This window comes from Antedon bifida, chromosome 1 (genome assembly GCF_963402885.1).
Source record: "Antedon bifida chromosome 1, ecAntBifi1.1, whole genome shotgun sequence".
Taxonomy (NCBI): domain Eukaryota; kingdom Metazoa; phylum Echinodermata; class Crinoidea; order Comatulida; family Antedonidae; genus Antedon; species Antedon bifida.
Window position 1 is genome coordinate 11,899,442 of NC_136226.1, and position 16,098 is coordinate 11,915,539.

At 27.9% G+C, this 16,098-nt stretch overlaps 1 protein-coding gene across 3 annotated transcripts in view; it reads left to right on the forward strand.

Annotated features, from left to right (window-relative positions):
- Positions 1-16,098, forward strand: part of LOC144842301 (kalirin-like) — a 139,030-nt gene that overhangs the window by 47,575 nt on the left and 75,357 nt on the right. For all 3 annotated transcript variants that reach the window (XM_078698737.1, XM_078698754.1, XM_078698746.1), the window contains 4 exons: positions 12,188-12,379; positions 12,964-13,133; positions 13,919-14,093; positions 14,473-14,622. In XM_078698737.1, the coding sequence (XP_078554863.1) occupies positions 12,188-12,379; positions 12,964-13,133; positions 13,919-14,093; positions 14,473-14,622 (687 nt within the window). The remainder of the gene's footprint in view (positions 1-12,187; positions 12,380-12,963; positions 13,134-13,918; positions 14,094-14,472; positions 14,623-16,098) is intronic.

Sequence of the window (16,098 nt, forward strand, 5' to 3'; positions counted from 1 at the left end):
TGTCTTCCATTAGCACAAGCAAGTTTTTACAGTCGTATCCTATGAATGATTATTGTGTATTTACACCTTTTGTGATGTGAATTGGAAGAGATACTTGTATTTTGAATTTTACAAGCTGTTTGGATATAGACTCATCTGTATTTGTTTATAGTGTGTTCTTGAAACACCTAGAATATATCAGAATATAATGTTTGGAATGTAAAACCTTTAGGATCTATGAGATGAACATGACTATACTGAGATATTTGCGGATCTTACGCCTACATTTGTAATACAGGTATTTCTTGAAAAGTGAAACTGTTTCATTTTCACAAAGACATGTTTAGTCTTTTCAAAACAAACTAGTGACTAGGGTGTCCTGTTAGACAAATCTTTTAGAATTAGTAATTTTAAAAAAGGATGTGTTTTGAGTACTGTAGTCAGAGACTTTCTATTCTATCTAGTCTAGATATATGATTTAAATTACCAAATGTTAATAAATGTTACTAACAATAATGGGCATTAAACCCAGATTGGTAGACATTGAACTGTATCATTCTGTTATATATATACCACAGTAAAAATAATGATTAATCTATATATTTTCTTAATATAAATAATAATACACTTTATAGAACAGATCTGAAGCCTAGTTAAAATTGTCTTGGGAATAATATTGTGGAAAGTTTAATTGGATTTCAATTCAACATTTATATTAATGTTAATTTTGAGCCAAATCCTTACTGTAAATGTAAGGTAACAAAATGTTGAATGAATACAAAATCTTACATCAAAATGAAGTTTCTGGAAATATTGTTATGGTTCTTCTGATTTTCTTTCTATAGGTATGTTTTGTATACAGTTAAATCTAGTACAATCTGTGTGTATTTTACTGAAATCAAATTTACTCGGTTGCAGTATAAATTTATCAGCCTCACTTAAAATGTCGTTTCGTAGACTTAGCTTATATTAATTTATTTTACAATATAGCAGTGCTTAAGTAATAACCTGATTCTGTCGCATACATTTTATAAGTAAATAAAACAAAATAAAACCATTAATTTATATATTGTTATATATATTTCAGTGTTGATGAATTTATTTAAAATCCATAACTTACCTTTTTTAGTTTTTTTAGACTGCGTATCAAATTTGGAAATTCTAATAATATTAATCAAATATTTATTTTATGTTATATTGATATTGACCAATAATTTATTTGGTTACTTGTAATGTGTAAGAGACAGTTTTTTGTGTAGAACCTTATTTTAATTTTAAATTAGTTTATCTATATCTTATATGTGTCAGTTTAATATTTACTATGTAGTAAATAAACAGTAGCTTAAAAAACATGGAAGGTTGTTTTTGCATTATACTATAATTTCATCTTATAAACCACACTATAGATGTAAATTCTATTCTCAGTTAATTTTCAATTTAATTTCATTCATTCTTCAGGGAAGAGTAAATTGAATTTGTGGAAAAAACCCCAGAGCATTCATTTAAATAGTTTGAAGCGTGACTGGTTTGCAATGGGAACAAGCATATTTATCTCTAATACTAATAATCAGTATTAATATTAAAATGAACAGATTTTGTTAGATTGTATATTATACTTTTTTTCAAACAATGCAGATTACCTTATCTCATCCATCTATAAAATATCAACATTGAGTTTTGCCTGCGGATTGACGTAGTTACCATTGTAATATATTTCTATTTTAGTCTCAACTTTTGACAAGAACTCCTTGTATTGTGTCTTTTATATATTAGTACAAACAAGAAAAAAAAGAGATTCAATCTTTATGTGATGAGTTGACAGTCTATTTCTTGTCTAGCTTACCTGGATAAACCGACATAGACACATGTCAGTTTATTCAGGTAAGCTGCATGATGACTACCAACACCACTTTTGGTTTGTGTATTTCTATCTATTGTTTTGATGATGAAGTTAATTTTAAAATCGCTTTGTAACTAGCACAAGAGCTTGATTTGCTAGTCTGGTGTACAATATCTAGTCGTACCATCTTTTGTACTTAGTAGTGCTATATACGTACTAGTTTCCATGCCAAAATGAATGACCATAGGTTTGCACATAGACTTCATTTTACAGGTTTTGTAATGAACGTTAATTAATCCCTGCAAAGTATCTCATTGCCCCTAATGCCCCAGGATGAATGTTTTAATTGTCTAAACAAATCTCTTCTACACTTTGTTCATTATCATACATTTGTATAAATTATGAAAAAGTAAATGTGCAAGTAAATAGTTGTATATAGTAATTTGTCTCATATATGTGCATCATTTATTGCATCCTCTACAACTTGACCTTAAGTGCACATTATCTAGATCAATCAAGACATAAAGATGAATAGATTCATCTATATTATCCCAACTTTACCCTTCCTTCTTCCGACGACGAACTGCATAATCACCGTTTTTGCTGTTGGAAAGAAACCTTGGTTTAATTTGACAGTTTAAGACTAATGATGTTAGTTTTTGAATTGATTTGCAAGTTGTGTATATCTATGCCTCTAAGCGTCATACGTTGCTTTTGATCTTTGAACATAATATCTATGTGACGTGATTATTGTACAAATAAAAATATATAAACATATTTTGATCCAAATTTCATATATAGTGCAGTAATTTTGTATTCAATAAACATTTTACTGTAATACAATAAATTAAAAATGGTGATTCAAGACAATTTAAGACTAATAGTAGTTTAATATACTAATAATATAATTTAAATGAAAATTTAGCTCTGTGCTAAAGAAAAAGAAAGACCAAGCTTGTTTTCGTGGGAAAAAATATAAATATTCTCACTTTAGACTCTCCAAATTTTAGCTCTGTGCTCATGAATTGGAAGAAACAAATGGTAACCATCCAACAGACCAGCTTATTTTTGTGGAAAAAAATATAAATATTCTAGACTTTCTCTCAATTACTAATGCACCTAAAATGTCCTAGTTTTTCATCACCCAGGCTAGCATGAATTTCCAACATTATTCAGTAGTCACGGTAGTTAGTTATCATTGACCAGTTGAAGTAACCAATATCAACAAACCATTCATCCAGAACCAAACTCCATTACATGTCATAATAACCTGTTATTAATATGGAAATTTGATGTGTGCAAATTGTATTAATAGTATATTAGAATTTATTCCCATATATATTTAATAGAAAAACATATAAATCGTAACATTTTGATGTATTAGGCCCATTATCAAGTTCCAGCTCAACCAGTAACGAATAAAATGTTTCTTAAAAAAATTAAATTTAATGTTGTAAAGATTTGATTTATACTTATTTGGAAAATCATAAAAAAAACGAAATAGTCATAATATTCTTAAAATACTTAAAACTGAACACATTTATAGAAGATTTTCTATGGCAGCTTAAAAAGCTTAGAACTTATTTTTAAATTCTCTGTTTATTTTACATGGTTTGTGTGAATGATAAATTTTCGTGTATGAGCTCATTATAATGTTTTGTTTTAAGTTTGATTGACAGTCCAACCTGGCAGTCCGCTAGCACCCTATGAATGGTGGACATACACAAAAGTTAATTAATCAGGATAAAAAAATGACATATTAATCTTACTCTTTCTGACCATGGCTAACTGGATTAAAGTGCAGGTTGAAAACAACATAAATTATAAAAAAGACCGTCTTGCCCTAAGGGGTTACTCTTTTATGTTTCACTGACTCACCAGGCATCTTGAATACCTCTTAAGGTGTAATTAGTTAGCCAAGAGACCATTTTAGAGTGAGGAATTATTTCATTACACCAGGTATTTATTTTAACATCATTATTGGAGGATTTGGAATACCAATTTCTCATTCTCCATACAAATTTCTTGATTTCATTTTCTTGAGGAATCACAGATTGTCGATTTGGATTTATTCAGGTACATTTGACTTGCATTGTAGACGTCAAGTATTATTATATTAGGAATAGCTATTTGACTCGATGTCAGAACTGTTGGCGACACTAGCTTAACTCTACAATGTTACTGGACTTCCCACTTCAATATAAGATATTGTATACTTTAATGTTTAAAACATTCTATTTGGAGACTGAGCATGTAAAGACTATTGGCACTCAATAAGCCTTGTATTTGAATCTACACACAGTAGTCGTGACAGATCCATGAGACTACAGAAGTATATTGTCCCCTTCAGCCATCAATAGAACCATTTTGTTTGGTCAAATAAGTAAACCTTACAGGTAAAGCATAGTTAAAATATTTTTTTAAAGTCAAATTTAAAGTTGGTTAAATTAAATAAGTATCATATGAATCACATACATATATTTGTCATGTCACTGTCAAAATCATATTGTTTTTTATGTCACGTTATTGGAATTTGGAAAAAGTATCTTTTCACCTAGAATCATTAACATTTAAAGTATGCTTCATGTGTGACAGGTATTTTATTTTTAGTTTTACATAAATCTAGCCAATTGATTGAAAAGAGGTATATTTTTAGTTTTAAAAAAATAACATGAATTATAGATGTTTGCCTAATCTGTATCTGATGATTCAAGTAACATTTAGTTAGAAATAGCATTATTTTTAACAAAATCAACAGAAACTTTTTTCCCCAAAAAGTAATTGTTAGCTGTATTCATAAATAATTGAATACAAATATTTAGATATTCATACTTACTAAAAACATTTATTTATAAATAATTATTTATTCTTTTGTTTATGTCATAAAATTAAAGTAATTATTTTTTAAATTGACTTGAACCATTTTTATATGAATAATTTTAATATAATGATCTACACATGCTGCTTCATAATCTTGTTACTATCGTGTTATTAAAAACAGTAAACCAAGCTGTTCCATTCATACATCTCTACAGTAGATGTTCAATTATTCTGTGGAAATTTCACCCAGTTTTCATATAACCCCAATACTCTTTCCAAGCTACAAAGAGTTCAGTTTATAACAAGCCATCAATATTGTATCATCCATACTTTATGGCAAGCAAAACATAATTTTGTTTAATGTTTGAAAATGTAGATGGAAAGAGGTAAATAAAAAACTGGTACATCTGGTATTAAATAGCATTTATCAATTATAAACAACATGAGCATTTTATATTACATTATTGTGGTGGTACAAATGATGCTCAACATGTGTTTTTTTCTACATTGAGGAAATGAAAAAAAATATTATTGATGTAATTTTTATTTAACCTCATTAACAAAAATTAAATTAAATGCAACATTTGGTGCCAATGTCTTTTTATATGAACTTTAATTTTTTATTTTTTAATGAATTTTTCTAATTTATTGTATCTTTATGTTTCAATGTTGTTAGTATATTTTTTTTAATTGTTTTTAAGGAGGCCTCTTCAAGTCAGCTGTACTGTACTGTAGTAAGCTAGCCTTGTAAAACAAAGTTGAATAAATAAATGATTAAAATGTTAGTTATAATGTTATGTTGAAAAGACCCAGTAGCAGAATAAGTGGAACCAAAACAATTATATATCCATGTAATATAATAACACATTATTAATTTATATGATTGAATCTTTTAACTAAGAACTAGTTCAGTAGGCATTTTCTCAGCATGGTATCAAAATCATGAAATAGACTGATTTGCGAGAACATTTGGTACAAGATAGAAATAGAACATTAGTGTGTCGTCGACCTCAATGTTAGTGTTGTCTACTAATAGTGCTGTTGTTGGAAGTTGTATTTTTTGGCTGAGGATTTCCTTTTGTTCAGTGCAAACCACCAAATGTAGTGGCAGTAATTATATAGGTTAATTAAGGGTATAAAAGTATTTTTCTGATACAAGTACTTTCCTTCATTTTGTTTTTCAACATTGTTCTGTAAGCTTGCAGGATCATTAGTACTTAGTCTCTCCACAGTGCAATGTACTCTCCTTTGAAAATTTGTTGTCCATTGCTTGTGGCGGCAGATTTTCTGGTTTATATTCGGAATTCCTTATAAGACTGTTTGACGTTTAGTATGCTTACATCACTCTTGTGATTGGGTTGTTAGCCCAACACAGTTATATAGCAACAAGGGACTGAAAATGGACCAGTACAACTCCTTCCTGTCTGAGAGATATACTGAGTTCTTTTAAATGCACACAAGCCAGATGTGTACACTAGACCTCCTGTAAAGTTCATATCCATGAATAACGGGGAGCACTCTAAACCAGTGCTAACATTATTGCTGTGGTTTATACCGCCCCTATATTTTGAATTTTGGGAAAATAATTTTTCTGCATTTTATTCATTATAACTTTATAAATAATAAAGATTCTTTTAATATAGATACAAAGAATAATATATATTCTATGCTTGTATGTAAATCGTTATTCAAAATTGATTTTTCAGTCAAGTGAAAAATAATATATGCATTTTTTTTATAATTTTTTTTTCTCTTAAATATACATTTTAAATAAAAAATATAACGGTAAAAAATAGATTTGATGTTGATTTTATTTTTTGTTGCTTGCATTGATTTTAAAGAAATTATTAATGAATAGTAATATTATTCGTGATTAGAATAAGAGTGAATCTCAAATAAAATCATCAGTCTCATTGATATTCTTTGCATATTGTATTTTACCTAATTTGGTAATCATTTATGTATTGGTATGTTATTTGTCCCATAGTTGTTTCCAAGGAAAATATGAATATTCCAATATTCAATGCATTAAATAAAAATTGTGAATGCATATCTAGGCTAATATATCATAGACCAGAATAAATAACATTGTTTTTATTTTTATTCTAGCCTTTATTCCATAGTTGTTTCCAAGGAAAATGTGAATATTCCAATATTCAATGCATTGAATAACAAGTTTGAATGCATTTATCTAGGCTAATATATCATAGACCAGAATAAATAATATTGTTTTTATTTTTATTCTAGCTTTTAATGCAAATAACAGAACATTCACTGAATAATTTCAGATAAAGTAAAAGGATTACTCCACATAAAGAGACATTATTGAGAATTTGACTTTTCGATATATTTAACCATTTTCTAGTTTTCAATGTTTTGATCTATGTGATGACTTACTTCTTTACTATTTGGAGTTACTATTGTTTTAATAATGCAAATAACAAATGAAAATAATAATATTTATGTCAAATAGGATATGTAAAGAAAATCTGAACATGAAAATAACTGATTCAAAATGTCATCTTTATTCTATTGATAATACTTCTTGATAAAAATCAAATGTCTAAATAATATTAATAGTACTAGTGAAGACTACAAATACGTCTTTTGCTTTGATAACACTAAATACCCCTTAACATAACCTCTTAAGTACTTCCCAGTGTAAGAGTTTAAACAAACATCACGTAATGTAAAAGGCATTGTCCCCATCTGATAAGATGCAAGATGGCAAAAGGTTATTGTTGAATTTTAAGTTTCTCAGATGATTAGGATGATGTCATTAAGGAAGGGACTACTTATTTCCCAGTTGTCTACTTTATTAACCTAGTTGTATTGTGTGCATGATGATATATGATGGTTCAAACTTTATGTTCTATTATTTCATAATTGACAGATGATATACTGCAAATTAAAGATGTACTGTCCCCCAAAAACATGAAAAATGAAGATTATTTTTAAAAAACCTTTGTATAGGCCATTTACCAGTTTCAATAAAGTTTATCACTTCCATAGAAAAAGACATTTATAAAAAGGCAAAATAAACAGTTAAACTATTTTTTGTGCTAAATTATTTATTTTACAGTTGTATCTTTAATGATTTTTTTTTTAAAGTTAAAATAACGATATATTTTTAAAAAGTCATGTGGTTCCAAACATTAACAAGTGGGCCGAACATGAAACTAACTTTTTATCTTTACATTATTAAGGTGAAATAGATCCTACAAACAACTCAAAATGTAGACAATTGATTTGGTATTATTTACAAAATATAATTGTATATATGCTCTACAAACTGCTGAAAGATGTCTTTAGTATAGTTTATTTATCAAAAATTAAATCAATCGGTTATTGAGAAAGTTGTGGGTCATATTTTAATACAGAACGGTTTAATAATTATGATGACGATGAAAGGTTAATTGCAAAAGGTAAAATAGAAAGAGAAAAATAAATACTAGCTAATTTTTAAAATAAATCAACCTTACCATTTACAAATGAAGTTTTAAAGCATTGTATCAGAGAAATTAAACAAAATAGAGGGATTTTTTTAGCATCTTTATTGAATTTGTTGCTAGTTCAAAAGAGAATTAACTGTATGTTTAAAACAGCCTAGTAGAATGTACTATTATAGTTGATACACAATAAATGGTAAATTGAAGTATATGGTTTAAAGTGAATAGGATTTAGCCCAGGGCAAATAACGCAGAGTATTCCGAAAAGAGATAGAAATTACTTTTAAAGTAGTAAAAAGGAAAAGCTAAAGCAATTGGGTTTATGTGTCATCGTTTAAATTAGACAATAACAATACCATATGACCTGGTTATTTTAAGTTGCGTTTTTGACATGCTATTTAACCAACCTGATTATTATTGGTAATCTGTATATAAATAAGTAAATGTTGTTTATGAGAATACACATGAATAATGTATATAATCCTTAATATAATAAATAAAATAAATAATTAATATATAAAAATATTTGATATTGAATTTGTGAATTACAATTCAAATTTAAGTTGGTAATAATGAAATAAATCATTTTCAATTAATATAATCCTTTTATAATAAATAAATTAAAAATTAATATACAAAAATATTTGATATTGAATTTGTGAATTACAATTAAAATTTAATAATTTGGTCATTTTTATATCCTCGGTCTAATTTAAATGTAGCTCAAGTTTCTTGGTTGGACATTTTTTCTAAAACAATGGTTTTAAGTGAGTCTACAAATTAATAAACAGCAATTATTATCCTTACAAGGAAATCTTCCTTGTAATTAAGATTTAATGTAATGAATATATTACAAGAAAAACTGCAAAATAATATCAGAAGCCGACTTTGATGTAATGCCTATCTTCAATGAACTTGCCTGAGGGCTCACTTCCAAATGGTAATGTAATTTATACGACTGATCAAAAGTCAATGTTGAAAATAAAACATGTTGGGTTTGCAATCCTGACCACTGCAGTCCATAAAAGTTGGGCTGATAAATAATGTTACTAATGTGTGTTTTTAATCTTGGGTTATATACAAATATGAGTAATTATTTGATATATCATATTTATTCACACAATAAAAATGAATGTGAAATGGAAATAAGTAAATTATTAATCAAAATATATTGATTGTGTCTAGAGAATATTGGCTTTTAATTCTTAATCCACCAGAAAGAAAAACAACAACGCTTTGTATCTCTATGTATATGATGGTAAAAATGGACAAAAAACACAACAAACTCACTTATTCTATATTTTGTATTTATTTATTGAGTTCCTCCTAGCCTTGTTGTTAAATTAGATTTTAAGTATTTAGTCACATGGATTACGAAGAGTAAATTAATCACTGTCTTATCAGATAGATGGTAATCTCTCTGACACAGGGGCTTTTTTTGTGAACCAGTTCACCGGGGTAACCCTCTAAATTAATTTAAGGTATATTACTAATGGTCTCTATTGGTTGTCCTTAAAAATGTTATCTTTCCTATTACTTCTTTTAGCATATTTTTGAGTAGCCATTCAGCTCTTTAAATTTATTAATAGGATTTGAAGTATTTATAAAACTAATAAGTATAATCAATCTTCTTGGTACAATAATCATTGCCAATTACTCATTTGCTTATTATTTTGATTGAATATTCTATTAATTGAATATTCTAAAGTACTAATTTTACAGGCATAGTTTATGTTAAGTTTTAAGTTAAATTCATAGGTTTACTTTCCATAATGTTCTGATTATTTTGACTTCAAGTTTTAATATTCTACAGTCCTTTACTCTTATAATTTGTAGTTTGTATTGATTTTTATACTTATATGCAGATACACTATCTTAGACCATTCATCTGCTTTTAAACAATATTATGTTGGGGTTTTTTTGTCATTTATTCTAAATCCACTTTACTTATGACTAATCTTAAGACATTTCCTATAATAAAAAGTAATATTTACCACCAAATTGGAATTTCTAATTCCAGACAATGGTTTTATCGACGTTTGTTGTTGAAAATGAGCTTCTCATCTAAACTTATTTGCATAATTTCCAACATTGTATGACTCAGTAATTGTAATTGTATTGATAATTTCTTATACTAATTCAACATTACTAAGGAAATTATGCATTATGCATTAAACATTATTGTCCCTATTTTGTTTCATGGTAAAGTGTCCTTTTTAGAGGAATTTCCCCTGAAAATGAGTGTTCTGCTGAATGTGTGAATAATTAATTAACTTTTTCATAAAGAAGTTTTATTAGAAATATAAAATTATCATGAGAACTCGCATCTATTTAAATGATACCGATTTACATGATAATAGTAAATCATAACAATATCAATTCTTGCTCATGAATATCATTCGACTAGACATCCATGAAATATTTAATCCATCCATGTATTAATTTAGTTTTAACATAATATTTCTCAAGGGACTACTCAAAGTTTCCAGGTTTATTGTGAATAAGTTTACTGATGTGCTATTCCTAATCAGTATAATGTAGTTTAAGTATTGTACATGGAATGATAGGATGGTGAAAGATATCTTAAGCTATATGTCTACACTATCAAACTATTAGTTTGACAAAAAAAGTGTGATGTGCCCAAATATGGCAGTGATATGCTTAAAGATGGTAGTTATATGACATCATTGGGTTGTGTTCTAGGGAGGTAGGATTATAGCAGAGTATATATGGTACATTAATACAGTTATAACCCATAGAAAACACATGTGATTATGCTTGTGTGTGTGCACAAAAGCACACGCACAAACAATTGAAATCTATAGTAATGGCTCTTCCCGTATCGAATGATTTACGAGTACATGATAGCTTACACGTTGACATTCAAGTTGGGAAATGAGAACATCTTGGCGCTCCAATGTTGATCAGCATCAATTAGTTTGCGTCTCGTTTACAAATTAGTAAGGCTTTTGAGAGAAAATTACATGTTATGCTCGATAGATAATAGCACATATAGTTCTTGTGCCTGGCTAATTTAGGTTAATGTTCATTAAAGTTTAAATTATTAGTACAATTTACTTTATTATTTGTATATAATTGAATTGTAATTTGTTCAGTCTATTGTAAAATATACTATTTTATATTATATTTCAGTTACACATAAATAGTTTTTTCTTTAGTAGGCTATGGATTTTTTTATGATCTATTTTATAGCAATTTTTCTCATTAATATTTTACATTTATAATCTAATAATCTTATTAAGGTTTCATGTATTCATACTGTAATGGATTATAGGATAATATATGTGTCAATACTTAAATTCTTTAATTAGTTAGGTTATTAATAACTCTTAAGCCTGATAACTTTGTTATATCTGCTTTATAATCTACTTGTTACTACATAAGAACTAAACTAAGAATTTGTATTTTAACATTTCTAGATTGTATGTTTATCACCATATTGAGTTTACATAAAAACTACACAATATTACATTTATTTTGAAATTGATAAATATGTATTTATATAAATTAAACTCTGCTCTGTATAGCTAATCTATACTCTTCTATATTCTTATTAGCCCTGTTAAAGGTATCGTATTTTCTGTGCATCTCTCTGGTTGTTCGTGTACCTTAGAGTACATTGTATTTTGTCCCACACAGATCCTGTGTTTCCTACCAATACTGTACATATATATATATAGCATTGTTGTTTTATCAATAATTTACTATTTAACTTTTTAGCATACTGTATATGTACAGTTAAATTGGTTGTTTTTTCATATTGTTAATGTATAACAGTAGTTTATTCAATATTAGGTAACCTGTTCTCTCACTGTCACCATGGTAACATTATTGCAAGTTAACCAAGTACATAGACTAAATGACGTTGGTTGGTTTAATTGCTACTTGTCTTGATCGGGCCGATTACAGAATTGGTTTAACATTATCTTGACCTATAACCTTGTTCTATAAAAGCTTATTGTTTATTTTTAATTTATTCTTTCTTCTGTATTTGTATAGTATTTTTAACCAAACTGAGAATAAATTAATAATTTGCCTAATATTAAATAGTTTTTTTCATTTTTGTTTGTTTTTGCAGAATACAATCACGAATGCAGACCGCCTCCTAGAGAATGCTCATCAGCTGAGCCAACGAGGAGAGTGCAACCCTGATGAAATACGTCATGTTGCTGGCATTCTGCAAGAAAAAGTATTTGACTTTGTTAATCGAGTTGAAAGACGTCAGAAACTTTTAGAATTGGCCGTCTCATTTTATACCCATATTAAAGAGGTATTTTTTATTATTGCTATTTTTTCATGGTACAGTAAAACCCTGTGAAACGAACGGGCAATACGTTTTAACATTACAGGGAAACTTTGGTTTGTTAATGGGTTAGACTTGAAAAGAAAAATATTTTTGTTTAACCTCCTATATAGCCATTTTCCATGTTGATGATATTTATTTTTGCACATCTAGTGAATTTCTTATATTTAAAAAAAAATCAAATATTGTTTTTTTTTACTATTATTACATGGTAGTTTAGAATTTCTGTTTTTCCATTAAAATGAATCATTATTTGGTATTTTTATTACATTTGTATCATAGTTTTCAATGCAATTTGCCAAACTGGGATTAAAAATATTTTTTTATTTTCCATGCTTAATAACATATATAAAAGTATATCAATAAATTCAATACATAGATTTATAAAGGTTACTACAGAGCATTATCTTAATGGATGTTTTATGTATGTTTTTTAAAGACAATGTTTTCAAAAGTAGACATATTTATTTGGCCACATTACTCTTTAGCTGAAATTTAATGGAAGTTTTTATGCATCATTTTAAATATCAAAATGGTTTTTTTTTCATCAGCTAACAAGTTGGTTCAAAGAGTTAAGAGATAAATTGCACACGGAAGAAGTCGGGGAATGCATTGAAGAAGCAGACAAAGCACTGGCAAAGTTCAAACACGAGCAAGCAATAACAATAAAAGCGTGTCAGAACACGTTAAGTGAAGGGGAACACTTTATTGAACAGCTTACGTAAGTCTATGCTAAAACCAAATTTGTATAGAAGGAAATGGGTAAAATCATATTAACACACAAACACAGTAATTTTGCTATGCTTATACACAGCAAATTCCAATAGAGGGAAATAGTGAACAGATAATCGTATTAGGTATAAAGTCATAATAACACACTGAGGGCGGAGAGAGACAGAAATGTGTAACTCGCTACGCAAAAGCCATATTCTAATTGTCTCTAATACAGTACAACAACAATTAAGTTTTTCACTATGCGAATTTCAATTTTTACAATAATTTGAGTGATGCAAGTGTTTTATCTTGCACAAGCGCTTTATCTTTTGTTTACACCTCACTGTTGATTAAGTTTCCTTTAAAATGACTCATGTATTTCGAGTAAGATTTGATGTGTTGCTTATGAAATTTAAAACAATTCCTGGACCTATTTTCGAACTAGATTCACACTACTTATTTTCAGGTGTAAAGTTTTCATTATATAAATTTGTTAACAAAATAGATCATTTAATTAAAATATTCATATTATTAATTTGAGCTTATGTTAAATGAAATAAATTGAACAAACATACTATACTGAGCCAAAATATAAAAAATAAAAATAGAAGGCGCTATAGAATATTCACTCATGCATTCAATTTCTGCTAAAAAGTTTCTGTGCTCAAATAGAAAAAAAAAAGAGGAAAAGCCAACCCTACTTTGGGTCTGTCAGGCTTGGGCAACATAACAATTTTAGACCTAACAATTTTTCGTGGAAAATTACTGTATTCTTTTCTGTGATTTTGATAGAACTGCTGCAATGCAATCGCCAGAAGCTAAGTATGGAGAAGCCTGCGGGCACATTGAAACCATGGTCACAAATCTCCGAAGCAACAGGCTACAGTTAAATGAGATGTGGGCAGCCAAACAACTTAAACTTGAACTGTGCTTACAACTTAGACAGTTTGAAAAAGATGCTCTTGAGGTAAAATTATAATATGATTGATAATAATATCGACTCACGATTCTATCATGCAAAACAATTTAAGGCTGAATTTGAAGGGTGCTTTCACTGTCATTACTATTTTCATATTTACTGATACTTAATAATATTTAATTTTGTATTCACATTTTATTTATTGTCATGAATATTGATGTTATGTTTTGTGTATTGCAATTAAATTGAAAAAGTACAGTAAAATGTTATCATTACACAATATGCAAATTGATTAATTAATGTCCAGCATATTATGTGGTTAAGAGTTTCTCTATGCTTGTAACATTTAGAATACTATTATATATACATTTTTTAAACATGAATGTTTAAAAACATGAAATAAAAATATGACACCTTTTTGCTTCAGCTATCAAGCCAACTACAGATGTGGAAAACAGATCTAGATTGTACCGATCTACAATTTGACTTTGACCTTCGTAAGGCCGAGCTCATGTCTGAACAACATTGTTTGCTGTTGATGGATATAGAAGATACGGCCGTCAGGCTTGTCCAGCGGGTAAGCTTAGTTATTATATGAATAAATGATCGGTCTTCTCCCGAGTACACCTGCTCCATAGTCAGCTTCTTGTCCATCTAATCTGTCGTAATAATAATAGTAACTTGTAAGATCTTGTGGATATTCATTTTAGAAAAATAAAGGAATTTTTTATCCCAGTTTTTCAATAAGTAATCATGCGTTTATATTACACTAATTCTATATTTTGCCATATTGATCACAAACTCAAGTAATATATAGTAACACATAGTTACTGACATAATAGATGACAAGAATAAACCAGCTTTCATTTTAACTTTCAGTTTTACTGTAACAATAAAAATTACAAATGTAATAAAAAATATCTGTAAAATATACTTTAAAGTATTATTTTTTTATGAGGTTAAGGTTGTTTTTGACATTTTGTCAGCTAAAAGCAATGCATAATAACTGTAAGATGATATACCATATTATATGCTATATTTCAATATGAAATTCATTCAGTTGTGTTATAGTTTAACAATTGTACATTTCATCATGATAATGTGACTAGCTAGTTTTTAATTCACGTTATAATTTGGGGGCGCTACTGTATGTATTCAGACATGTGATGATGCCATTGATCTCATCTTTAAATCTTAGTGACGCCTGTTTGTATAAACAAGTTAATACATGCACTTACAATTCATGTATACACATACAACATATCAATTAACATAAAATGTGTGTCAGATAAATAATGTATAATTCATTAACTTCATTGTTCAATCAATTTTCTATCTTGCTTTAAAATCATTGAAAATCTAAAAATAGGTTAACACACATGCTGTACACACACAAACAAACACCATTAATAAATTGCTTAAACATATATGTAATTACAACAGACAAATCGTTTATGTACTGTATTATGAATATATTAAATTAATTATGATAGATTTTAAAATTACATGTTCAAACATTATATTACTTTTAGTTATAATAGCATATATGTATATTAAACTTTTTTTTCAAAATCATTAAATAAAATAATATTAAATTGGATTATAAACTAGATGAAAATGACTTTTGGAAGGAGCTAGAAAATAGTCTGATCATTATTCAGTGCCCTTTACACAAAATTAAAGCAAAATTTATATTAAAATATATTATTATATATTATGAATCCAAAGGCAAATTATTGAAAAAATGACAATGTTGTGAGTATCAGTGGCTGGATCAATATGAAGATATAAAATAAGCAAAAAGCTAAATCAAAACAATAAAGCCAGAAACATTTGCAGAGCTTTTAAGCAACACCAGCCCTGCAAGTGCAAGTGCAATATTAAATATATTAATGTTGTACAAAATAATAACTGTAGTATTATGTGAAAGGTAATTTAATATTTGATATTTGATTGAGAAATGAAATGATGATATGAGTAACATCTGTTATTAATCTTTTCTTTCACTAAGTGTATTTTATTTTCAATTGTGAAGTCAAGTTCTGTAGATATC